The 25,893-nt window shown below is 42.2% G+C and overlaps 1 protein-coding gene across 2 annotated transcripts in view; it reads left to right on the plus strand.

The window, feature by feature from the left end:
* Window positions 1-25,893, plus strand: part of LOC141145249 (leukotriene B4 receptor 1-like) — a 62,170-nt gene that overhangs the window by 14,114 nt on the left and 22,163 nt on the right. Inside the window, exon 2 of one of the 2 annotated variants that reach the window (XM_073631786.1) lies at window positions 19,606-19,650. In XM_073631786.1, coding sequence (XP_073487887.1) covers window positions 19,642-19,650 — 9 coding nt within the window. In that variant the 5' untranslated portion in view covers window positions 19,606-19,641. The remainder of the gene's footprint in view (window positions 1-19,605; window positions 19,651-25,893) is intronic. The other variant, XM_073631778.1, reaches the window with a different exon arrangement.

A 25,893-nucleotide genomic window follows, 5' to 3' on the forward strand; every position in this document is an offset into this window, starting at 1 on the left:
CATTTCTGTGTGTATGTTAGAAGGTCAGGGGCAGATATGTTCAGTAGTATAGAGTATAGTAGTGATACTACGTTTATCGGCGGGTCAGGCTGTAAAAGCAGCTTGTCGAATTTTGATGGGTCATCTAGTATATACGATAGGGAAGAGAAAGTACGGATGTAGGATACTATTTGGCTTCTCTGTAACCACATAGTTGTCGGCCTCAAAGCTGTCTGGGAGGGTATGTTCGTTCTCAAGGATGGGTCCGCGCGAAGAACCTGAGCTAAGCGTCAATGACTTTCCCTATTCCAGGGTCCAAATCTTCACTTACAGCTGGAGGGAAGTCCGAGGTCCCAAAGAGAGGAGTCATAGGGCCCTGTGGTTTAGATAATTTACCAGTTAAGATCAGACGGTCCCAAACCTGAAGTGTCTGGCGAGTAAGAGCAGTAGAGAGTGCAGTATCCTTACGCTGAGCCGCAGGGGTCCACGGCAAAGCGCAAAGATCAATCTCATTTAGAAGACTCCAGTTGAACCCAGAGTTGGGATGAAGGGTGCTGAAACCAATCTATGATTCGTGTGAGAACCGCTGCCTTGTGATATGTGGAGGCGTCTGGGACCCCCGCTCCACCCCGGGCCTTCGAAAGGATCATTGTATCATATTTTATCCTGGGACGGTCCACCTTCTCTTAAAGAACGAGGTGGGAATGTGGATATGGATGGTTTGAAAGAGATATAAGAATCGAGGGAAAACATCCATTTTCAAAACGTTCACCCTACCCAACCAAGAAAGCTGTTTAGATGCGGAGTTAGTCAGATCAGCTAGTGTTCTAAGAAGCAGAGGGGTAAAGTTACTGGTGAATAGTTGGGATGCGTCTTTTGGGATATGAATTCCTAGATCGCGAATAGATGTGGAGCTCGTCTTGAAAGGGAAGGAAGACGAGAGCTGTTGAAGAGCCTCTTTTGAGAGTAAGATATTGAGGATTTACGACTTACTATGGTTAACTTTGAAGTTACTTACATCTCCATATTTCCGGAACTCCTGTATGATTGAGGGCAGGGAAACCTGTGGTTGGGTCACGAACATGAGCAAGTCATCTGCAAAGAGAGCAATTTTAGTATGAACAGGACCTATGTTAATACCATGAATAGCTGGGTTGTTCCTAAGGGCAATGGCTAGCTGTTCCATGACAAGGACATAGAGAATGGGGGATAAGGGGCACCCCTGTCACGTTTCATTGTGAATAGTAAATTTTGGGGATAGGGGTCCATTTAGTCTGATCCTAGCGGAGGGAGAAGTATAGAGGGACATTATTCTGGAGATCATATTATGTCCCAGACCTATTTGTTGCAAGGATAGGTGAAGAAATTGCCAGTCGACGTGGTCGAAGGCCTACTCCGTGTCGACCGTGAGGAGGCACAATGGGATATTGTGGGTCCGGGCATAATCCGCGATGAGAAGTGTTTTCAGGGTGTTATCTCGTGCCTCTCGTCCACTCACAAAGCCAACCTGATCCAAAAGTATTAGGCGGGGCAACAATGGCTGCATTCTATTTACCAGCACCTTCGCGAACACCTTCAGATCTGCTCCTATCAGCGATATGGGCCGGTAGTTTGCACACAAAGTCAGGTCTTTGTCCGGCTTTGGGATAAGGGTGATATGTGTTTCTAGTGTTTGCGGAGGGAACGCTGATCCCTCAGAGAGGGAGTTAAACACTTTTGTTAAAAAGGGGGTAAGAAGAGGAGCAAATTGTTTGTAAAATTTTGGAGTGAAGCCATCAGGGCTCAGACTTCTACCAGATGGAGTAGAAGCGATGGCGCGGGCAACTTCGTCTTCCGAGATCGGGGTTTCAAGGTCCTCTATCGTTTCGTCATCTAAAGTAGGTAATGCAGTTTGTGAAATATACGAGGCCTGTGTTTCCACCGTAGTAGAGGGAGACTTGGTAGGGTTTGCAGCAGGTATGTTGTACAGAGATTGTTAAAAATCCCTGAATACCTGACCAATTTTAGAAGGGGAGGAAACAGTTTCCCCAAATTTGTCCTATATGTGGGGTATAAAGGTGTTAGGTTGTTTAGTATGTAGGGTACGAGCTAGTGATCTACCACATTTGTCCCTCACAATGAAAATTTCACAAACACGTACCGTCCCTGGAGGTCAGATAGATGATCAATCAGTTTGATAGGAAGCATTTATGGAAGGCAATAGAGACTCCTTTGGCTTTCTGAGAAGGATTTGTACAGTGGAACCACCTGTTAAAATATCTGTTGGCACAGGAAGGGGTGAAATCAGAGTGGAAGTGTCTCTTGCAAGAGGAGCTCATAGATCTGGTGTTTGTTTATCTGATAGAGGATTTGCCCCTGCTTAGATGCGACGTTAAGGCCGTTTGTAGGAGCAAAGTTTCAGCCGAGGATGAGATATCATCGTATGAGCCATGGTGGAGTGTGATGAAGGGATGAATTATGAGGAGCAGGGGAGGTAAAAGGGAAAGGAAAAGAAACAAGAGGGGAACTAGTAGAGTTAGAGTAAAGGAATATAGTAAAGGATAAGAATTGAGCAGAAAGACACCTGGATATGGGTAACTGAAAAACACTAGGGTGCCCAAACAAGCGAGACACTACGTGAAATATCAAGTTGTAGGCACAATCCGTGCCAAACCTATTGAGGGAAGGAGGTCAAGATGCAGAAAGCTGAGCTGTGATCCCAAGAGCATGACAGGCATTAGTAACTTAATTAGAACACATCTGTTGGTTGCAGTTTAAATATGAAATGGCAGAAATCTGTATACTCTAATGCCGCGTACACACGAGCGGACTTTCCGGAAGCAAAGGTCTGACGGAAGGATTCCGGTGGACATTCCGATCGTGTGTGGGCTCCATCGGACCTTCATCGAACCTTTTCTGTCGAAAATTCAGACGGACCTAGAAATAGAACATGTTTCAAATCTTTCCAACGGACTCGATTCCTATCGAAAAAAATGTTCGCCTGTATGCTAGTCTGACGGACCGAAAACGACGCAAGGGCAGCTATTGGCTACTGGCTATTGAACTTCCTTTTCTAGTCTGGTCATACGTCATCACGTTCGAAAGGATCGGACTTTGGTGTGATCGTGTGTAGCCAAGTCCGTTTCGTCGGAAGTCTGTCGAACAGTCCTTCGAAGTTCAGTCCGACGAGAAGTCCGCTCGTGTGTACGCAGCATAAAAGATGTAATCTGACAATAACAGGTTAACATGAACAGTAACTTTAAGGTCCTCTGAGGAGATATATCACAAGTGTTACTATTGAAGTACCCAAGGGTCAATCTAGAGGGTTCAGTAGGTCGTCAATGCACGGGGTACACTAACCTGAGCCTGAAAAACTGTAACGACCCATGTGGGTAATGAAGAGATGTCCTAAAGAGAATAAGTCTATTTGCAGGACTATCTACTCGTAGTTAAATGAATCGCCTCTCCAGCCGGGGTGGCTTCATATAAAGGGGGTATGTTCCCACCTATAGCAATATCTTGCCCCCTTACACTAGAAAGAGACAATAATTCTCTTCATTCAACTAAAGTGGGGGGCAGCTATTGTACTCATCAATGAAATCATTAGCAGTATGGCATATGGAAATGAAAATATGAGGAGGGTTAGTGAGATAATATACCATATAAAGCTAATACATTTAGCAGAGATAAGAAGATTCAATAGTCCCTCCCAAACCCCAGCTGGGCCGAGCACACCAGCAAAGAGCAGGGAAAGGGCCCAAAGTTCTATTAACCGCACGACCATGAGGTGTCAGATCCAGTACATTGATGGATTTGTATCTATAAGGGGATAGCTCAGTTAATAAAAAACAAAACAAAAAAAAAAAATGTTCCCAGTGCAGACCTGGTAGAAGATGTAGGCAATGTATGCAATCCCTGAGTAGTGCTGAATGTAGGCGCATAAGGATCATGTCAGTGAGCAGTAACAGAAAACCGTATCAATCTTCTGGTGAAGGAGGCCGACGCGTTTTAGGGTCTGCAGACATCGCTCTGGACTAGGGATGAGCCCAATGTTCGAGTCAAACGTAAATTTGGCTCGAACATTGGGTGTTCGCCTGTTCGCCGAATAGCGAACAATTTGGGGTGCTCGCGGCAAATTCGAAAGCCACGGAACACCCTTTAAAAGTCTATGGGAAAAATCAAAAGTGATCATTTTAAAGGCTTATATGCATGGTATTGTCATAAAAAGTGTTTGGGGTCCTGGGTCCTGCACCAGGGGACATGTACCAATGCAAAAAAAAGTTTTAAAAACGGCCATTTTTTTGGAAGCAGTGATTTTAATAATGCTTAAAGTGAAACAATAAAAGTGTAATATTTCTTTAAATTTCGTACCTGGGGGGTGTCTATAGTATGCCTTTAAAGTGGTGCATGTTTCCCATGTTTAGAACAGTCCCTGCACAAAATGACATTTCTAAAAGGAAAAAAAGTCATTTAAAACTACTCCCGGCTATAATGAATTGTCGGTCCCGGCAATACAGATAAAAGAAGTCATTGAAAAAATGCCATGGGATCGCCCCAGTCCATTACCAGTCCCTTTGGGTCTGGCATGAATATTAAGGGGAACCCCGAACCAAAATTTAAAAAAAAAAAATTGCGTGGGTGTCCCCCCAAAAATCCATACCAGACCCTTATCCGAGCATGCAACCTGGCAGGCCGCAGGAAAAGAGGGGGGATGAGAGAGCGCCCCCCCCTCCTGAACTTTTTATAACAATAACTTGCATAGACTCCCATAGACTTTAATGGTGTTCGCATGTTCGAACAAATTTTGTTTCTTCAACATGTTCTGCTGCGCACCGAACCGGGGGGTGTTCGGCTCATCCCTACTCTGGACCTTGGATCCCTATGACGTTGTGGGAGAGGTTCACGGACTGGTAGGCTTGAACGGTCGTCTGGTGGGTCTAGCCAATTCGGAACTACTACTGGGTCTTGCTCCAGAAAGAGAAAGAAGTCAGGAAGTTAGTCCGGATCTGATAGGACAAATTTACTGTGGCCGCTGGTCACCTTAATGCAGAAAGGATGGCCCCAGGTGTAGGTTGCTCCGGCTTGACGGATCAGGTCCAGCAGGGGACGGACTACCTCTGCAAACTTTTTAATCAGTGGAACAAAATTGAAATGTTGTGGATGGCCCTCGTCCACTTACTCTCTTTGTTGTGGAGCTCCAATGTCTCAGTACTTTTATCTGGCCTCCTACAACCCATGGCTTAGTATACCTTCTGGTGCCAAATTCATAGCCACCATCCCTTAACGACTAATGCGTCTCTTGTGACATCCTTTCTAGTCACCCCTGATTTTCCAGCCTATCTTCACATATGTCTCATGTTTGGAATAAAAGGGGTCTATTCTACTTTGACCATCTTGTGGATGCCAGAACCAGGGTTTTAAGGCCTTTCCAAGATTTTCAAAATGTTTTAGATCTCCCTATGCATGCCTTCTATGAATACTTACAGGCTTACATCATTATGCCCAATCCTTGACTGGCTCACATGAATTACCTAAATTAACGCTGTTTGAGAAAACGTGCTTGGGAGGTCCATTCAGCAAAAGGTTAATTTCACAAATTTAAAAGCTACAAATTTCAACGACAACAATATTTTCTCAAACACCCATATATGAAAAAATTGGAATAAATACTGGGAGAGGAATTGCCTCCGAAAACGTGGCAACAAATATGATCTCAAGCTGCCAAGAGTTTGATTTGTACGCTGTACAAAGAGAACCAATACAAGATACTTTTCCTCTGGCACTACCCTCCGGACAAGCTATGCATTCTAAATTCTCCTGCTGATGACAGATAGTGGAGATATTGAAAAGCCCTGGGGACTATCCAACACATATCCTGGTATTGCCCTTGTATCAAACCTTACTGGCAACATTCTCCTACTTCTCTTCTGTCTATTGTTACTTTCCTTAGCTTTATTCCCTTGACTACTATTCATCTATTGTTACTTCCCCTAGCTTTCTTATCTTTACTACTATTCATCTATTTTTCTACTTAACGTCCATACCTAGTCTAAGCGTTTCTACCTTCCTCATTCAAACATTATGCTTGTTATGTCACACAATGAAATGTGCACACTGAATATTCTCTGACTCATCCATCTTCCCCTAATACGCTTTTTACCAAATTTATCTTGCTGTTCTACGGACATTGCGAATCAACTGTATGTACATTTGTTCAATCTTTATCCTTACTGCCTCAGGGTAGCTGTTCTGTCAGTTTATTCGATGCTTTATCTGTCTGCTGTTTTTTACAATCGGCACTTACATTGAAACTGTTTCTTCTTCTTTTTTTTTTTTTAAATATCTTCTATAAAAAAGAAGGTTATAAAAAAAAAAAAAAAAGACATTTACAATCACTTTAAAAATGAACTCCAGACAGATGAAATACGTATACGAGACCTTCTTTACCTGCCAAATGATTACCAGTAGTGTTTCTGTCAATTCATTCCTAAGATTTACACAGCCCTGCCAGTCAACACAGCAATTCTGGAGGCCTGATTTTTCTCAACTGCAGTGAAAGGTATACCTAGGTCTTGACCCTTCCCTAGTAGGTGACTGGACAATGAAATACAGTAGATGCAGCACACTGATGGACTCATCTCTTTGTCACTCTGCTCTCCCTCCTATCGGCAGTTCAATTTTTTTAACTCCTTGCTCTCGCTCTCCGAGTCTGAATTCTACTGTACAAGAGATTATAAAATCCTGATATAAAGACAAATTCAAGTACAGACACAAGATGTTTTTAAAAATACACTTAATTTTTTTGAATTAACACAAACTTGTATTATTTGGTGTTTTTTCTTTTATATCTGCCTGAGTTCAATTAAGAAACATGCACAATAGCACATAATGATAATGGTAATCTGCAGATTTCAAAATCTCAGACCGTCTTCCAACATGAGATTAATATCCTTAATGTGCCCAATAGAAAACAACATGGTCCACAAAAATATGGAGTACATTGCTATGCTGTCACATCATTCTTTAACCACTTAAGAACCAGAAGGATTTGCCACCCTTAATGACCAGGCCATTTTTTGCGATACGGCACTGCATTGCTTTAACTGACTGCAACTGACTAACTGACTGCGCGGTCATGCGATGCTGTACTCAAACAAAATTGATGTCCTTTTTTTTCCCACAAATAGAGCTTTCTTTTGGCGTTTTTGTGCGCTATAAACAAAAAAAGACCGACAATTGTGCAAAAAAAAAAAACAATATTTTTTTACTTTTTGCTATAATAAATACCCCCCAAAAAATGTAAAAAAACAAATTTCTTCATCAGTTTAGGCTGATGTATTCTTCTACATATTTTTGGTAAACAAATCGCATATTGATTGGTTTGCGCTAAAGTTATAGCATCTACAAAATAGGGGATAGATTTATGGCATTTTTATTATTGTATTTTTTTTTTACTAGTAATGGAGGTGATCAGCGATTTTTTTTTGGGGACTGCGACATTGCGTCAAACAGATCGGACACTTTTGACACTTTTTTTGGGACCACTGACATTTATACAGCGATCAGTGGTAAAAATAGCCACTGATTACTGTATAAATGTCACTGGCAAGTAAGGGGTTAACACTAGGGGGCGATCAAGGGGTTAAATGTTCCCTAGGGAGGTGTTTTTAACTTGGGGGGAGTAAGACAGATCACTGTTCCTAATCACTAGGAATAGACGATCTTATTAGCAGCAGACATCTTATTACACCCAGCCCATATAGTTCAGGCAGGGTGTAACAAAATGGCCGCTGCTGCTTTTAATGTGGCCGAGTGCAAGGAGTACAAAGATGGGTGTTGCAGCAGCCTTTCCTCATGGCATGACAGTGTCACTACACCTGCCCATCAGTGCCCATAAATGCCACCTATCGGTGCCCAATGCCCATAAGTGCCGCCTATCAGTGCCAGCCACCTGTCAGTGCCATCTATCAGTGCCAGCCACCTGTCAGTGCCATCTATCAGTGCCAGCCACCTATCAGTGCCAGCCACCTATCAGTGCTAGCGTCACCTGTCAATGCCATCTATCAGTGCCACCTATCAGTGCCATCGCCACCTGTCAGTGCCATCTATCAGTGCCATCACCACCTGTCAGTGCCACCTATCAGTGCCATCCACCTGTCAGTGCCACCTATCAGTGCCAGCCACCTGTCAGTGCCAGCCATCAGTGCCACTTGTCAGTGCCCGCCATCAGTGCCATCTGTCAGTGCTCGCCATCAGTGCCATCTGTCAGTGCCCGCCGTCAGTGCCATCTGTCAGTTCCCGCCATCAGCGTCATCTGTCAGTGCCCGCCATCAGTGCCATCTGTCAGTGCTGCATATCAGTGCCACCTAATCCTATCAGTGTTCATCAGCGCTGCATATCAGTGCCACCTAATCTGTATTGTGCTTTGAAAACTGTCACATAACATTAAAAAAAATATCGGTAATCGGTATCGGCGAGTACTTGAAAAAAAGTATCGGTACTTGTACTCGGTCTTAAAAAAGTGGTATCGGGACAACCCTAGTTACATTCATTGGTCCAGCATGGACCAATGTAAATATGTATGTGCCATACCTGTTAGATCCCCAATGAACCTGAAAATCACTTTAAGAGACACGGCTACTATAGTGATCTCCACTAGCTTCTAAATCGTGTCCCGAGCATCTGCCCTACGGCTTTGTGAAGGTGGTTACTAACTTGGCACGGGCGGCATACAGAGAACACTTCAATTTCTCAATGAATGCAAAGCATTCTCAGATTGGCAGAGGTGGCAAGTGGGATGACAACATTACAATATCTATCTACTATACCTACTCTATGAATAGTTCCCGTGCCAAGCAAGCGACTTCCTTTGTTCAGTAAGCTGCAGTGTAGCCCTTCAGCATGGGATGCAGAACCTAGGGCAATCACTGTAGTAGCGATGCGTACTGCAGTGATTTCCAGCTTCCAGCTTACATACTTACATTGCTCCAATCTGGACCAATGTGACTTTAAAATGTAACATATCTACCCACTTTAACATTGTTTTCAGCATCTCATTTTGAAGCAGTATTAAACTCAAAAGCAGTGGTTGTGTGTCCATAAGGGCGCACGGGCGCCTCCCCCTCTCTCCAGTCACCCCTCTAGCACCAATAGATAGATTCATGCATTGCATGAATTTATCTATGGCCACCGCTGCCACCCCCTATTCAAGCGTCCGGACCCTTTTCAGGGTATTTTGCTTGGCGCTCGCAGTTCACTCAGCTGTGTTAGAAAAGCGAATGAATATTCGCTTTCCTAACACTGAACTGCCTCTCCGCCAATCAGGTGCTCGGGTCTGTTACCCGTCACCTGATTGGCTGATACGACAGGCGCTGTGATTTGAAGCCTATCAGGCGTCCAATCATAGGAGAGGACGGGAGGAGCGGACAGGAGAAGACATCGAGGACATGGAGGAAACCGCTTGCCGCCATCACCCGCTGCCCCACTGAAACAGGGTAATTGCCGGGCAGGCGGGGGGGCACAGTGGCAGCATTCGATGGCACAGTGGGAGCATTTGATGGGTACAGTGGGAGCCTTTGATGGGCACAGTGGGAGCCTTTGATGGGCACAGTGGGAGCATTTGATGGGCACAGTGGGAGCATTTGATGGCACAGTGGGAACATTTGATGGGCACAGTGGGAACATTTGATGGGCACAGTGGGAACATTTGATGGGCACAGTGGGAGCATTTGATGGCACAGTGGGAACATTTGATGGGCACAGTGGGAGCATTTGATGGCACAGTGGGAACATTTGATGGGCACAGTGGGAGCATTTGATGGGCACAGTGGGAGCATTTGATGGCACAGTGGGAACATTTGATGGGCACAGTGGGAGCATTTGATGGCACAGTGGGAACATTTGATGGGCACAGTGGGAACATTTGATGGGCACAGTGGGAACATTTGACGGCACAGTGGGAACATTTGATGGGCACAGTGGGAGCATTTGATGGGCACAGTAGGAGCATTTGATGGCACAGTAGGAGCATTTGATGGCACAGTGGGAACATTTGATGGGCACAGTGGGAGCATTTGATGGGCACAGTGGGAGCATTTGATGGCACAGTGGGAACATTTGATGGGCACAGTGGGAGCATTTGATGGCACAGTGGGAACATTTGATGGGCACAGTGGGAACATTTGATGGGCACAGTGGGAACATTTGACGGCACAGTGGGAGCATTTGATGGCACAGTGGGAGCATTTGATGGGCACAGTGGGAGCATTTGATTGGCACAGTGGGAGCATTTGACTGTTGTTTTTCAAAATTAAAATATTTGCCAGCACACCACGGATCTTCAAGTTGAGTCCAAACATTTTTTTATGCGACAAGTGTAAAGCAGTAGTGCAAAATATTTAAATAAGCATCCACCATCTGATTGGTGGATGCTTATTTAAATATTTTGCACTATTGCTTTACACTTATCACATGTCTGACAAAGGGGTTCTGTGTGACTCCAAAACATTGCACTCTCTTGTTTGTGATGTGATCATGCTTCAATAAACAACAGTTTGGATTCAACTTAAAATCAGATGGTGTGCTGGCAAATATCTCCATTGGGAAACTTATGATCCAGTCTCCAGCTGGTGGTTGCTGCAACACCCAGCATTCTAAAACCTTTTCCAGGAACATGTGCAATGGGAATATGGATTGTTGTTTGTTGTTTTTCAAAAGCACGAGCTCTCCAGCAGAATGTATCCATTTACAGGGATGAGACAAACCATTTAACACTGGCAGGGGTGATTACATCTATCAGCTTTTAGTTATTCATGCAAAACCTTTATCCCAAAAAGGAAAAAAACTGTTTGCTGTAACCTATTATAAACTGTGAGCTGGTGTTTAAATTCAATTTGTTATTGTATCTAAATCTGCTAATATATTTAACACTACCCCCCTCCCCCCCAGACTTACAATGACACTGTGCCCCCTCTGCTCCTTCATCCAGAGCGGGAGCACTCTAATACAGAAGGTGTGTTACTGGCCGGACCAGCAGGTAAAAACAGAGGGAAAAAGTCAAAGAAAAGAAAATGAATGCAGTCAACACATTTATTTATCGAATGATTGGTTAGCTGCCATATATTACATTTTTGTTTTGGAATTAATATCGCTTAAAGCTTTGCAGGATATCTAGAGAATGTGAATTCTGGTCAAAAAGGGCAGAGAGAGACGTTCTTTACTTAATAACTTGCAACATAAACAGAGACTAATAACTTTTAGTGCAAGTACTGTATCCTCTTTGGGGCCCTCCTCCCCTCCCTCAGCATTTTTGTACTAGATCATAATAACCTGTAAATATTCTCCCAACTGTTCAGCTGCATCGCACTAATGGTCTCACAAAATCTTCTGCATAGTACTACCCACGCATGCACACTACGGATGCTATTCACATCAATAGAAAGACCATCTACTGTACATGCTGCAGATAGGCTTTCAATTAAAGCATACCTCCCAATCTTATAGCAGGCAGTGTTTAGCCAAATGACAAGCCCCTGCCATGCCTCCGGTAACACGAACCATTAGAATTAATGCGCAAAAGACTATTGATTTAACCCATTTTTTATCACCACTTTTTGGCATTACAAAATTCCAAATAGAATGGAAAGGTTAGATGAAACCCTTTTGATAGTTAAATATTACATTTTTATAGAGATCCTTACATTAGGAAAACAAGGGACAGTAGGGACAAATGATTGTGCAGTCAAAGATGTGCAGAATTTAGAAGATTTCAGGAAAGAGTGGTTGTGTGTCATCAGGAAGGCTGCAAGGTGAAGCTCTTGGAAGAGTTTGGTTACATATGGGCAGTTGGTGCAAGGGTAGAGGGGCAAATTGTAAATTCCAATCCCATTTCAATATGCAGTCAAATAAGGTTTCCTATATTTGGCAATGGTGCAAGTGTTCTGTACACATTGAGAGAGATTTACTAAAACTGGTGCACAAAGAATCTGGTGAAGCTGTGCATACCCTGTTTCCCCGAAAATAAGACCTAGCGTGATTGTCGGTGATGGCTGCAATATAAGCCCTACCCCCCAAATAGGCCCTACCCTGTTTCCCCAAAAATTATCCCTACCCTGAAAATAAGACCTACAGGGACTTTAACTAGGGCTTATTTGGGGGGTAGGGCTTTTATTGCCATCACTGACAATCACGCTAGGTCTTATTTTTGGGGAAACAGAGAAGTAACCAATCAGCTTCTTCAATTAAGCTTTGACAATAAGCCCACGTTCACATCGGGCCATTTTGGCATCATGCGATTTGATATGTTTTGGACATGTGGCGTGATTGGTTTGTTCCATGGCGCTGTTCCTCCTGGCCCTTTCTCCGATTCCTCTTGGGGGGTTGGTGTTATCCTGCCTCAACCCTGGTTGGGACAATCACTTCCAGACCACCATGCCATTCCACTACTGGTGCTGGGTCTTACTTGCAGATCTTTCTGTAAGTATTTTTAGGAAAGGGGTGTATTTGACATCCTCCGCTTATTCGAGGGCTTTGTATATTAATAGTTATTTTATTTATTTGATTTTCCAGTATACATGTGCATCTTATCCCTGATGATTGGCAGTCAACCATGAAATGCGTTGGGTATATAACTAAGGGTGCCCAGACAAGTTTTAATCATGAATTTCAATAATATAATTATCTACTGTTTATATATTTATTATGTGATTTATGCATCTATGATCTGTAATTTTATTTATATGTAAAGCGCTGCGTAAATTGACAGCACTATATAAGTACATGTAATTAATAAAGAAATAAACTGCCTTCTGCTGTCATTCAAAAGGCAGGTGGACATGATAAGGAACTAGTTGCTCAGAGTTCCACTCACCTGGCTCTTTTAATAATTAAAACAGTTTTGCATTTACTATAGCCAATATGATAGTTTTATCTAACCAAGTTAGTACCCTAGATAGCTATTTTTGCTATTAATAATCTCTAGATTGGTTTATTATGCTCATGTTTCAATGTCATATGTTGATGCAATGTCCTTTTCTGTATTCATATTTGGTTTTCCTCAAATAAAAAGGATTGAAATATAAGAACGCTCACCTGACAGTAGGCAGTTGGTATTTTAGTAATGTATAACACAGGGGTAGGCAACCTTTTGAGCACAGTGCTCTTCTGTCCCACTGCTGAACCACCTTCTCATCTGCTCCACTGTTGTACCCTCTTCTCATCTATGATATGCGCAATATCCAGAGTGGTGAAAGGAAGCAGAGATGAGACACATCTACCTGTCCTGGCATACTCATCCTGCTGATCCAACTCTCGCATCCAGCCCACATGCTTGTATGTGATGTCACGTGATGTATGTGATGTCACATACAAGCATCTGGAATGGATGCGCAATGATGAACTCAGGTCAGGGGCATTTTCTGAAAGCCGTGGGCCTGTGTGCAGGATCATAAGTTGAGCCCCCGCAGCTGAGAAAAAGTGATGCGCTCTGTGCCACAGCAAAAGTTGGGTGTGGTTTTCATTGCGCTGAATACTGGCTGTGGCTTAAAGGGACACAGAGTTCAGGGGTTCAGTAGTAAGTGACACAAAGGTTCAGGAGTAATTTCAACAAAGTTCCCAGAAGCTCAACAGTAATTCCACAAACTGTCACCTGATTGGGGTTTTCTCAATCACAGTGAAATCCCTTCCTTCTGTGATTGGTAGTGGCAACCAAGTGACTCATCTTCCTTCAGAATGTGGGCGGGGATAGCAGGACTGAGATTGGCTTTAGCAGTGGCCAATGACAGTCCTCCACCTCCTGGAAACAGGGACCCCCCCCCAGGCCCAGCAGAACTGCACCCAATCTCTTCCCCATCACAAAAGCTGACGATCGCAGCTACAGCAAAGAGAATTAAATGTGTGGGGGCACAGTGCCTCCCCCTCAGTGCAGATGGGCATGGGGAATTCTGAAATTGGAATGCATTAGTGTCTCACTGACACTTCCCTGCGCTGCTCTGCTGATGGGGAGGTAGTCGAGTGCCGGCAAAAGAGGCTTCGTGTGCCGCTTGCTGTACCAGTTCCATGGGTTGCCTATTCCCGGTATAAAATAACGACGAGGAGAACTCTGCACTGGTCAGTAAGTTAAAAGTATACAAAGTATCAGTGTGGAAATGTTCTACTCTGAGCCCAGGAATGAAAATAAAATGTAAAATCTCACTCAAATGAGATCATTCTGTGAATGAAAGCACGCAAGAATGTTTTCAGTTTCATAATATTTCTGTGTGCATTCATTTACAGAACTATCTTCCTTTGGTGCAGTGTTGGCATGTAAAAAAAAAATTGCGAAAGAACAACACCGAAAATAACTCTAACTTTAAGTGATAAATAATGCTAAACATAAATATTTAAGGCATTCAGTAAATAATGCATGTTTTTTTTGTGAATTGACTACTTTTGAGATAAATACAGCATGAGCAACGCATTTTCGCTCAAAATTTTATGCCATATTTATCTCTTAGTAAAATGAACCCTTAGTGTAGTACAGTAAGACCTCGGATTGTGAGTGACGTGGTTTATAAACGTTTCACAATACAACCTATTTTTTTTTTAAATCCTAACTCGATTTGCGAGTGTTGTCTCGCAAGATGAGCAGGATTCAAGCCTCTAAGGTGTGCAGTATCGCATGTGGCCAGAGGTGCGGGGGCGCCGGTGACGATCGGAGACACTCGGAGATGCTTGGAGACACTCTGCGTTCTGAGTGGTATCCGTGTGCCTCTGAGTGTTTCCGAGTGTCTCCGGCGCCCCCCCCCCCACCTCTGGCCACATGCGGTACTGCATACACTAGCAGCGACACTGGAACGAATTATCTGAGTTTCCATTGATACCTGTGGGGTAACTCACTTTGATATATGAGTGCTTTAGATTACAAGCATGCTTCTGGAACTAGTTATGCTTGTAATCCAAGGTACTACTGTATATTACATTTGGTAGGTAAATACTGCCCCTTTTACAGAAGTCTATGCATCAGACCAAAAAAAATAAAAAAAATAGGGAGGAAAGAGGGTCAGAGGGATTTGGTTTAAAAAAAAGTCCCTTCACATGAGGTACAGTTGAAAGTTGGCTAAAACAGCATTCTTAGGCCCCTTTCACACTGGGGCAATGGGTCCATTGGTAGTAAAACGCTGCTAGTTTTAGCGGTGCTTTACCGTAGTTTTAGTGGCACTTTTTAGGCGCTAGTGGGGTGCTTTTAACCCCCGCTAGCTGCCAAAGAAAGCGCGGCGCTTCCAAATCGCTTTTCAGTCGTTTCGGAAGCGCTGCCCATTCATTGCAATGGGCAGCGCTGTATACAGCGCTCCTACACCGCCTGAAAGTTGCTGCATGCAGGAGTTTTTTTCCCATCCCGCAAGCACTCAGGCTTTCACACTGGGGAGGCATGACAGCCACTTTTCAGGCGCTATTTTTAGCGCTAAAACGACTGAAAAGCGCCTCAGTGTGAAAGGGGTCTGAAGGGTAATCCAAACATTGTACAACCAATAATGTTTATATGATCATAGGCAATAGGAATATTATAATAAACCAGATAACCTAATACTTTTACCAATTAAGTGAGCAATGTGAAAGCAAACCCTTATCTATTTCTCTCTAAAACATTGCAGCAAACAAGAACATGAAGAAAAGTAGGGGAGCTGCAGCAGCAATAAAAATGAATGAAAACTTCTTTAGCTGCTGCAGTATAAAAAGGCAGAGGGCTGCACTGCTGAAAAATTGCTGCTTTAAACCTGTAAACCCCATCCTGGAGGTAGGGCCATATTATCCTTGGATGCCGCTAAGGCTTTTGATAGTGTGGAGTGGCCCTACCTCTGGGAGATCCTAGCTTGTTTTGGCCTAGGTGACAGGTTTGTTAACTGGGTGAAGATTCTATAATCAGCCCCTAGAGCGAGGCTTCGCATTAATAACTCCCTTTCCCAGTCCTTTGCATTACACAGAGGCACTCGACAGGGGTGCCGATTGTCACCCCTGCTGTTTGCTTTGGCAGTCGAACCGTTGGCTATCATGATCCGTAGTTCCTCTGAGTTAGTGGGATTCCGCAGAGGCCTCTTAGAGGAAAAGATCTCACTGTATGCTGACGACGCACTGCTGTACCTGGGAGATACGGATAATTCTTTGAGGTTATTAATGTCACTTATACTTACATTTGGAGGATTCTCAGGTTTTTCAATAAACTGGTCCAAATCTATTATGATGCCTCTAGACCCCATAACTAAACCCGTGCCCCAGGAGGCAAGACAAATCACCATGGCCGAATCATTTCGATATTTAGGAGTGGTGGTGACTCCGGACACCTCTAAGTACCTTAAATTAAATTTGGAACCCCTGTTGGAGAAAGAAAAAGAGAAATCCCTTAGCTGGTGTAAACTTCCCTTATCGGTCGTAGGGAGGATAAATCTAATAAAAATGATCTGGGCCCCACAATTATTGTATGTCACTCAAAACACCCCTGTGTGGATTTCTAACAAGTGGTTCAGGAAAATAGATACACAGATGCGGGATCTCATTTGGAAAAGGAAGGGTGCTAGAATCAGTTTAAACACCCTACAATATTGTAAAGACAGAGGAGGTCTAGCGGTACCACACCCCAAACTATATTTTTTGGCCTCTCAAATGCAGCAGCTAATGGGGTGGGGGGTGCCAATATCTCAGATGATCCCATAGTACGTTTAGTGGTCTGTACAAACCCGGACTTGAGGGCCAGTTCCCATTTAGAAATGGACCTCCCCGGCTTACCCCCGAATTCACCTACGGCGGGTCTTCTTAAAAAAGTGAGGGGCGCAGTTCGAGAGGCACTGAAGGTTGTGGGCCCCTTGGAATGCACCCCCTTATGGGATAACCCAAGATACCCAGAACTTAATAAAATTAGAGGGATTTACCCTGTGGAAGCATAAGGGAATTTGGTTTTTCTCACAGCTATATGTGGGAAATGTATTAAAATCTTTTGCGCAATTATGCTCGGAATTTGCACTCCCCAATAGATGCTTTTTTCAATATCTACAACTCCGACATGCCCAGGGTAGTGTAACCCCCATGTCAGTAACGTCATCCCCACTTCTGAGGGAAGTGTTGCATGCGAATGTTAGAAAAGGACTGATATTTACAATGTACTCAGTGTTGCTTTCCTCCAATCAGGACCATACCTCCTTAAAATGCAGAGCTAAATGGGTCATAGATATTGGACAGATCGATGATGATCAATGGGATATGGCACTGGAATCAATCCCTAATATATCCATTTCAGCTTCTCATAGGTTGTCGCAGCTCTTTATTCTGCATAGAACCTATCGGACGCCAACTAAACTGTTTGCTTGGGGCCTGAGAGATTCACCCCTGTGCCCAAAATGTAAAATACATCAGGGTGACCTCATACATATGCTCTGGCGGTGCCCAAAGCTTAATAGATACTGGAATGAGGTCACACAGATTGTATCCCGGTTGGAGCAGGTGCCAGTGCCCTCCACTCCTCTGGTGTGCTTACTAGGCGCGATTGATGAGGAGATGTACCAGAGGGGAATGTACATTATGCTTACCAGGCTATTGTACCTGGCTAGAAAACGTATTGCTCGACACTGGATGGCACACACTGTACCAACGGGGAAGCAATGGATTGCATATGTAAACTCACTCCTGATCAGGGAACAATTAGCATACCGTCATAGAAATGCTGGCAATAAATTTGAAAAGGTATGGGAGCCCTGGTTGTCTGACCCAGCTCTTGCCCCCCCACAGCTTGTGATGGATAGACTGTTACAAATTTAGTATGAAGAATGTGCAGCAGAGGGAGGGGGAGGGGAGAGGGGAGGGGACAACACCCTACAGTTTTATGTTAGGTACATTAAACACCTGTTATTTATTAATTCAATAGCGGACATAGATGCAGTATAAACTTTTATTCAGATGTATGAAGACTTGCACTGTATAATTTTTGGATGGACTTTGATTTCTTTAATCCTTACTACAATCTGTATTATATCTGTATGATTATTTTCTGCATCGGAAATAAATAAAAAAAAGTTTTGATTAAAAAAAGAAAAATTGCTGCTTATGCTGCTTAACCATTGTCTCTAACAAAGAGAAGTAGAGGTTCTACCAAAAAGTCATGGGGGGGGGTTCCGTTCCAGACAGCAGGGTCTTGTGAACATATTCCACGAAAGAATTGGAATAGAACCAAACAGACGTTACTTTTCCATCCATGTCTGTTTAGCTTTTTTCTCCATTTTGAAATGAAGGGGGAAACAGAGCCATTCTAGGTCTATGGGCAAGCAGATGTAAATGGATGTGCATCCGTTTATACCTTTTTACCCCTGATCAGATATGTTTAGCTCCAAAATATGGTAAAGGATGCAAACCCTTTCAGACTTGGATGCGATTGGATGTAAAAGGATACAAGTCCATTTACATGTGCCTGTCTATAGACTAGCAATGAGCTTCCATTCAAAACTAGACATGTGCACACTGAAATATTTCGTTTCGGAATTTCGTTTTCGTACGAAAAATACATTTATTTAGTTACTCCCGAAATTAGTTTTTATTTATTTGGTTTTTCGTTAAAAATTGCATTCGTCCGAAAATCCAAATTAAGGTCGAATCTGTCATTGAAGGCTTATGGTGTCTGTCGAATGTTCAAAGAAGATTCGACGGAGCAGCTAAACTGTACGACACCGTATAGTTTACCTGCTCCGTCGAATCTTCTTAGAACTTTCAACAGACACCATAAGCCAAAGTACTGTGTACTTAGTTCTAGCTATTTTACTGCTCCTCCTCTTTGGTTACAATCAGCCAATAACATTCATCATCATCATTATTTTTATTTATCTTTTCTCCCCTATGTTGAATCTTTTCTCCCCTACGCCGAATCTTTTCTCCCCTACGTTGAATCTTTTCTCTCTATGTCAAATCTTTTCTCTCTATGTAGAATAATCTTGGACTAATAGAGTTAAGGTTAGGCACATTCGACCACATGTTTGATGGACAAAGATTGTTATTGTCATCATCATGTTGAATCTCCTATCTATATCGAACTGTTGTAGCAACGAAAACGAAAATAAAGCATTTGTTTATGTCGGATCTTTCGTTTTTCAGATTCTGCACTTTCGTTATCGTTTGTTAAAACGATAACAAAAATACCTAAAATTCGGATGAAAACGAATGCACATGTCTATTCAAAACTGACATAACATGCAATTCAGGTTTACCTTTATGTTTTTGCTCAGGGTAGAATAAACATGTTTTCTTTATTAATATGTTTTTTATTACTAAATCAAAAATAACTGTAAATCTTTTTTATTCAAGGTCTGAAGAGTTCTTCGAAAGTGTGTCATGGGATTTGACCTATGTTCATATTTCCACCAAAGCCCTGTGATTTTCAGTTTTGCTTTTAATACATAGGTTTATATTTATAAAGCAGTGAATGCAGCTGTCACCAAACATTCACTAGGGGTGACTCAATCACTGTCATTTAATGCAGATGCACCTGTGAATGTTTGGTGAATGTCAGATTCACTGCTTTATAAATATGACCTTTTTTTGTCAGATTTAAGATGAACAGATTTATGTTGTAAAGTGACTGATTATATGTATAAGTTCACTTTAATAAGATAAATAACTCTTACATTTACTCAGCAGGACATCGCTTATTCTTCGGGGGACTACAGCATCATGTCTGAAGTAAGTAATAATGCTCACAGGGCTCTTGAATTTTACTGCAATTATTATTGTATGGTTAAGCATAGACAACTCATACTTCTACGTCTAGCTTAAAAGCCCAATTTTGAGAAAAATACTGTACTCCAATAACTTACATAACCCATGACATGAAATAACTGGAAATAGTGAAAAAATGTCGCCTCAATCGTATCTCACTATAACCTCTAAGCGCTCAGGACATATATAAAACCATAAACGATTAAATAAATGATTAATTGTTTTCAAATACAGATCTAAATACCTCAAAAATTTAAAAAATAATATAAGAATGAAACTAAAATACAGTAATCCAAATACAGGCAAAGGCAAATATATATTACACCTGCATGTCCATAAAGAAAAAACATAGGTATATAGTTAGCGGACTGTATCTGATTACTGCTCTACAATCAAATAGACCAACAATCGTAAGCTGCTGCCGGGAAACTCTTACTTAAGGTAAGTAAGATAAACAATAAGATAAAAAAACACACATTAAACAGCGTGTCAGCAGCGCTATCAATGTCCTTTATATGGATGGTGAAGACAATTAATTAATGTCCATCTGCTAAACCGATCATCCAATTTGTCCTAAAAGTTTAATCAGACTGAAAAAACGTCATCCACACTCTCGGTTGTAATCTAGAAATGTGTCACCGGTGAGTTACTGGAACATATTTTTTTAAGATTCAAACCTTACCAGACATAGGTGGATCAAACAGCATGAAATCAGGATGAGACAATGGTTGTCATCTCGGACAGGACCTCATTGGTATTCAACAGCTGATGTAGCACGGACTTTCTCTCGTAGTCACTCATTCATGTGTAAAAAAAACAACAAAGGAGAGCTCCATAGCGTAATACCGTTGATACAAAATGTTTTATTACTTAAAAAACTTTCCCCCCCTGTAGCAAGTACACTTACATTGAATCAAAAGATAATACAGCATATATTACACAGCCGCTCTCACTGGGGGCACCACAGAGATCAAAGTTGCTTGGACCGCGCGGAGTTCGAACAGCACGCAGGTTTCACATTTACAAACTGCTTAGGAAGTCGTATAGCCACGCTCTGACGCGTTTCGTCATCAAAGGACATCGTCAGACGACTTCCTAAGCAGTTTGTAAATGTGAAGCCTGCGTGCTGTTCAAACACTGCACGGTCCAAGCAACTTTGATCTTTGTGGTGCCCCCAGTGAGAGCGGCTGTGTAATATATGCTGTATTATCTTTTGATTCAATATAAGTGTACTTGCTACAGGGGGGGAAAGTTTTTTAAGTAATAAAACATTTTGTATCAATGGTATTACGCTATGGAGCTCTCCTTTGTTGTTTTTTTAAACATGAATGAGTGACACCGAGAGAAAGTCCATGCTACATCAGCTGTTGATTACCAATGAGGTCCCGTCCAAGATCACAACCATTGTTTCATCCTGATTTCATGCTGTTTGATCCACCTATGTCTGGTAAGGTTTGAATCTTAAAAGAATATGTTCCAGTAACTCACCGGTGACACATTTCTAGATTACAACCGAGAGTGTGGATGACGTTTTTTCAGTCTGATTAAACTTTTAGGACAAATTGGATGATCGGTTTAGCAGATGGACATTAATTAATTGTCTTCACCATCCATATAAAGGACATTGATAGCGCGATAGCGCTGCTGACACGCTGTTTAATGTGTGGTTTTTTGACATGCTTTATATTTTTCCTAACATATACATACAAAGCTGTTTAGCAAGTGTGACAAATGTGCACAGCATGCCCTTTTTCCCCCGAAAATAAGCCCTACCCCAAAAATAAGACCTAGTGCGATTTTCGGGGATGGTTGCAATATAAGCCCTACCCCAAAAATAAGCCCTAGTTAATGTCCTTGTAAAAACATGTAATCCATTTTGTAAAAAGATTATATAATGTGCGGGGGGTCATATGAGCACCCAACGGCACTGTAAATACGGTATTTTCCACAATAAAGTTGCACAAGGAGACAAACTGCACATTATATAATCTTTTTACAAAACTGACTACATAATTTTACAATGACTTTAACCATGTTTGGGTTTACAGAATATCATAATGCTGACTCCTGAGCTGACAGGGGGAGAGAAGACAGGGGACACAGGAACTTTAAAAAAAAAAAAAAAATTTTATTGTTTTATACCAGGTTTTTTTGAACATAGAGAGGGGTATATGACACAGCACAAGCACTGTGCTGTCTATCACGCTTTAAAGACTCAGGATATTTTATTTTTTATTTTTTAGGATTACAACCACTTTAAGATTGTCATTGTACATAATAAATGAATAAGACACCCCCTGAAAATAAGCCCTAGTGTGTTTTTTGTAGCCAAAATTAATATAACACCGGTCTTATTTTCAGGGAAACACGGTACATCCATTTTATGGCATATGCACCTCTCTGTTTGTACTCCTCTAGCATTGACTGTTGACTTCTGTTCATTGTCATTCCATCCATTGCCATCTTCCATACCACTTCACATTACATCATCCAGGAACCTGGCTCAAATCTTGGCAGATGTTGCAAATGGGCTGAGAAACATGCAAAGTCAAAGGCAAAAAACTCTGGGGTTGATTTACTAAATCTGGAGAGTGCATAGTCTGGTGCAACTCTGAATAGAAACCAATCAGCTTCCAGGTTTTTTCTGTCAAAGCTTACTTGAACAAGCTGAAGTTAGAAGCTGATTGGCTGCCATGCACAGTTGCGCCAGATTTTGCACTCTCAGTTTTAGTAAACCAACCCCTCTATATCTTAACATTATTTTTATTCTTTTATTATTATTTTTTTGTAATCTTAAAAAAAGTTATGCTTTGGTTAAAGCAGTGCAAGCAGTAATGATGTGTAGAAAACTCTAGCAATCAATCAGAACTCAGTTCCTGATGTCTGAAAAGCTAAACATAGTTAATTGCTTTAGGCTTCTTCTGTAGTGTGAACTTTACTAAACCTAAATGAGTGTTGTTAACACTGCCATAAACAAAAATTCTTCCCCATTCAATAGCAGAGAAATAGTAGAAAGTAAACAACACAAATAAAACAAATAATACAACCTATAAATCCATTGAAAATAAACACACTATAAAAGCAAATATGTATATATTATACATATATAAAAAATTTCCTTACAGCATCACTCACATGGTGCATGCTGATGAAATAATGTACCCCAACTCGAAAATAAAAAAAAGTTCTGTTAGAAGATCTGCAGCACCTTGTGTATTTATTAATACGTGCTTCCAAAAATGTTTTTCCCTTTTATTGGTTGAACTAGATGTGTCTTTTTTTAGCCAGACTAACTATGGAAGCAAACACACACAAACGAGCGTCAAACGCAGCAAAATGCACAGTAAAAAAATTTGTAAACTGCAACACGCCAAAATGTCCAATAGGGGAGTTGGATTTTAGAAACGAAAATGGTGAACTAAGCTTTCGAACCTAAGATGTGCTACAGAGAGCCTGTATTGTTTATAAGGTTTAGCTACCAGTAACAATCAGGAGATGGAATCAGTGGCGTATCACCTATGTATGCAATGTGTGCAGTGCACATAAGCCCCAAGGGATAGGGGGCCCACTGTGCCCTCACACAGTGCACAACAAATTCTGTTCTGTTTACCCTTCTGTGTCCCCTGCAGCTGTGCTTGTCACAGGCACCTGCAGCAGAATTGCTGTTTATGCCGAGAAGGGGGCGGGTGCTAAAGACCAGTGCAGGAGTAGGGGGACGGTGCTATGATTGGTATGTGAGTTTCTACCACATAATAGAAACCACAGGGATATTTAAGGATACAGTATATACTATATACAAGCTCTGACTTGTGAAATAATCCTTTATTTAGATTTTCATCTCAACCTTTTATCATGAGCAAACATTGATAAACAGGCAAACGACTCGTATTGTCTGGTACCCAAAAATGTTGTTATACCATTCTAAAGCCAGCCCTAACAATCTTGTCTCTCATCGATAACTTTTCCTCTGCTAAAGATCTGTAATAGTGGTGGTTGTTGAGGTTCTTCCATCCTTTTCTTTCAGAATTTTCCAATATTTCCAATATTTTTAAATGATGTTGAAATATGATGTGGTTCTGAATGGTAATGTGACACAAAAGGAAATCTTTTACTATTATGCCTCTGGGACCTGCTGATCCAAGCACTGTCCCCTTCAATACTGTTCCTTTCAGTGTCTAATACCTCCCTGGTAACTAACTTGCATGGACTGATTCCGAGTTATGGATTTAAATACTAGGAGGGGGTTAACAAACTCAAGCCTGACTGAGGTTACACTTGAACAAATGTCACTTATAGACATTTTAAAGTGAACATCTCACAAAATAATTGCAGAGCACCATAGATAGATAAGGCTAGAATTAATATGATATTGCATCTTGCCAATATATAGTCATTACAAAAAGTGTGTCAGCTAAATAAAGAAAACTTTTAGTTCCTTAGAAAACTTCTGTTTTGCAAGCCAGCATATTCAGTTTCGTAAATTACATGTAGAAGTGGTTACATTGGTTATTTTTGTAACGCAGCATTTTTAAACTTTATTTGCAGAAGGAATGTAAACACTTGGTCTTTAGTTAATCTTTCTTGTAAATAATTCCCAGGCCCAGGAAGGTCCTGCAAGCAGCCATGGACATTTCAGGTGGACTGGTTGAGATCTGGTGTCTACTGGTACAGAGTAAAGCAACAGAGAGAGAGAGGGGGTACAGATATTACTTCTAATTCTAAACCCTGAATGCCAGTAAGGGATCTTGTAAGGGAGAAGGATATTGTACACTTGTGATACTACTCAAATGGGACACATACGCTAATCCAGTCACAACTTGGGGGAAGAACAGGCACAAGTGATTGCATGGAGGTCCCAATTTAAAGTGAACTTGTAGACAGGCTATGAATGGTCAAGTATTTACATATACATAATAAGCAGATAATGAGCTTTAAAATAAACCCTCATTGATCTCTATAGATGCAGCCATTATGGAGCCATAAATCCTCAAGGTTCGAGGGGGAGGGGCCTGAAGATGGCAGAGTAGAGAAACACGCTCACTGAGCTCCGACCGTTCCCCCGGCCACTCAGCTACTTGGCTATTAATGTAGCCTTACTGCCCTGCAGAGCCAGCCACTAACGCAGTTACCAAATCTGGGATCTGGGATGAGGAGAGGGAGGAGACTGCAAAAAATAAATGCACAATAACCCGAGATCCAGCAGTATTTCCCATGCAGGCGAGCGTCTGTACTTCAGGGACAAGCAACGGAGACACGTGGGGCGGAAGCTGGTGTGGAGCAGCACGTGGAGACCAGACAGCCAGCACAGAGCGTCCTGCTTACTCCCTCAGACACACCAGGTATGGATCTGGGAGCACAGTGTGAAGTAGAGGGGCAACAGACACGCCAAAGGTTACCCCTTTGACTGCCGGAGACCTGAACCTTAGAGCGCTCCTGCAAGTCTTACTGACACGAGCAGATATAGAGGCGATGGTAGCACGCTTGGAGGACATACAGAGATTTAAAGCTGGTCCAGACAGAGGTACAGCGTCTAACAGACAGACTCAAGAAAGGCGAGACATCGCTGGCTTCCCTGGAAAATCGGGTCTCCCGTCTGGAACAGATACAGAACTCCCAAACCTCCTATGTCTCTGCTTTGCAATTCCAGTTGGAAGAGTTTGAGGACCGTAGCCGCCGTCATAATTTGCGATTTAGGGCGATTCCCGAAGCCATAGGACATGAAACACTGCAGTCTATAGTCCTAGCAATATGTCAACAATTAGCCGTTCCTGCCCCCCTCAGGCCATGGAATTTGAGAGATTACATAGATCTTTGGGTCCTCGCTCAGTAAATGTGAACAGGCCTAGGGATGTTATATGCCGTTTTCACCGCTATGCGCATAAAGAGCTAATAAGCCGCAAGGTGTGGGAGGCAGGAGACATTGAGCAGGAAGGGGCATTAGTGAAAATATTACCAGACTTATCACGAGCTACCTTACAACGAAGGGCAATGTTGCGCCCACTCCTAGACAAAATTAAAATGATGGGGGGAACTTACCAGTGAGGTTACCCTATTTCATCAATTATGAAAAAAAATTCATAGACATTTACCTTACCGCACCCCGCCAAGCATCCGGAGTTGTTTGTCTTTTTGGGGGTGGAGGCTATTGAGATTTCAAACTGGTTGCAACCAATACTGGGACCCTCAAGAAAAGAAAGGACACCACAG

The sequence above is a fragment of the Aquarana catesbeiana genome, linkage group LG01, assembly GCF_042186555.1.
Source record: "Aquarana catesbeiana isolate 2022-GZ linkage group LG01, ASM4218655v1, whole genome shotgun sequence".
Lineage (NCBI taxonomy): Eukaryota > Metazoa > Chordata > Amphibia > Anura > Ranidae > Aquarana > Aquarana catesbeiana.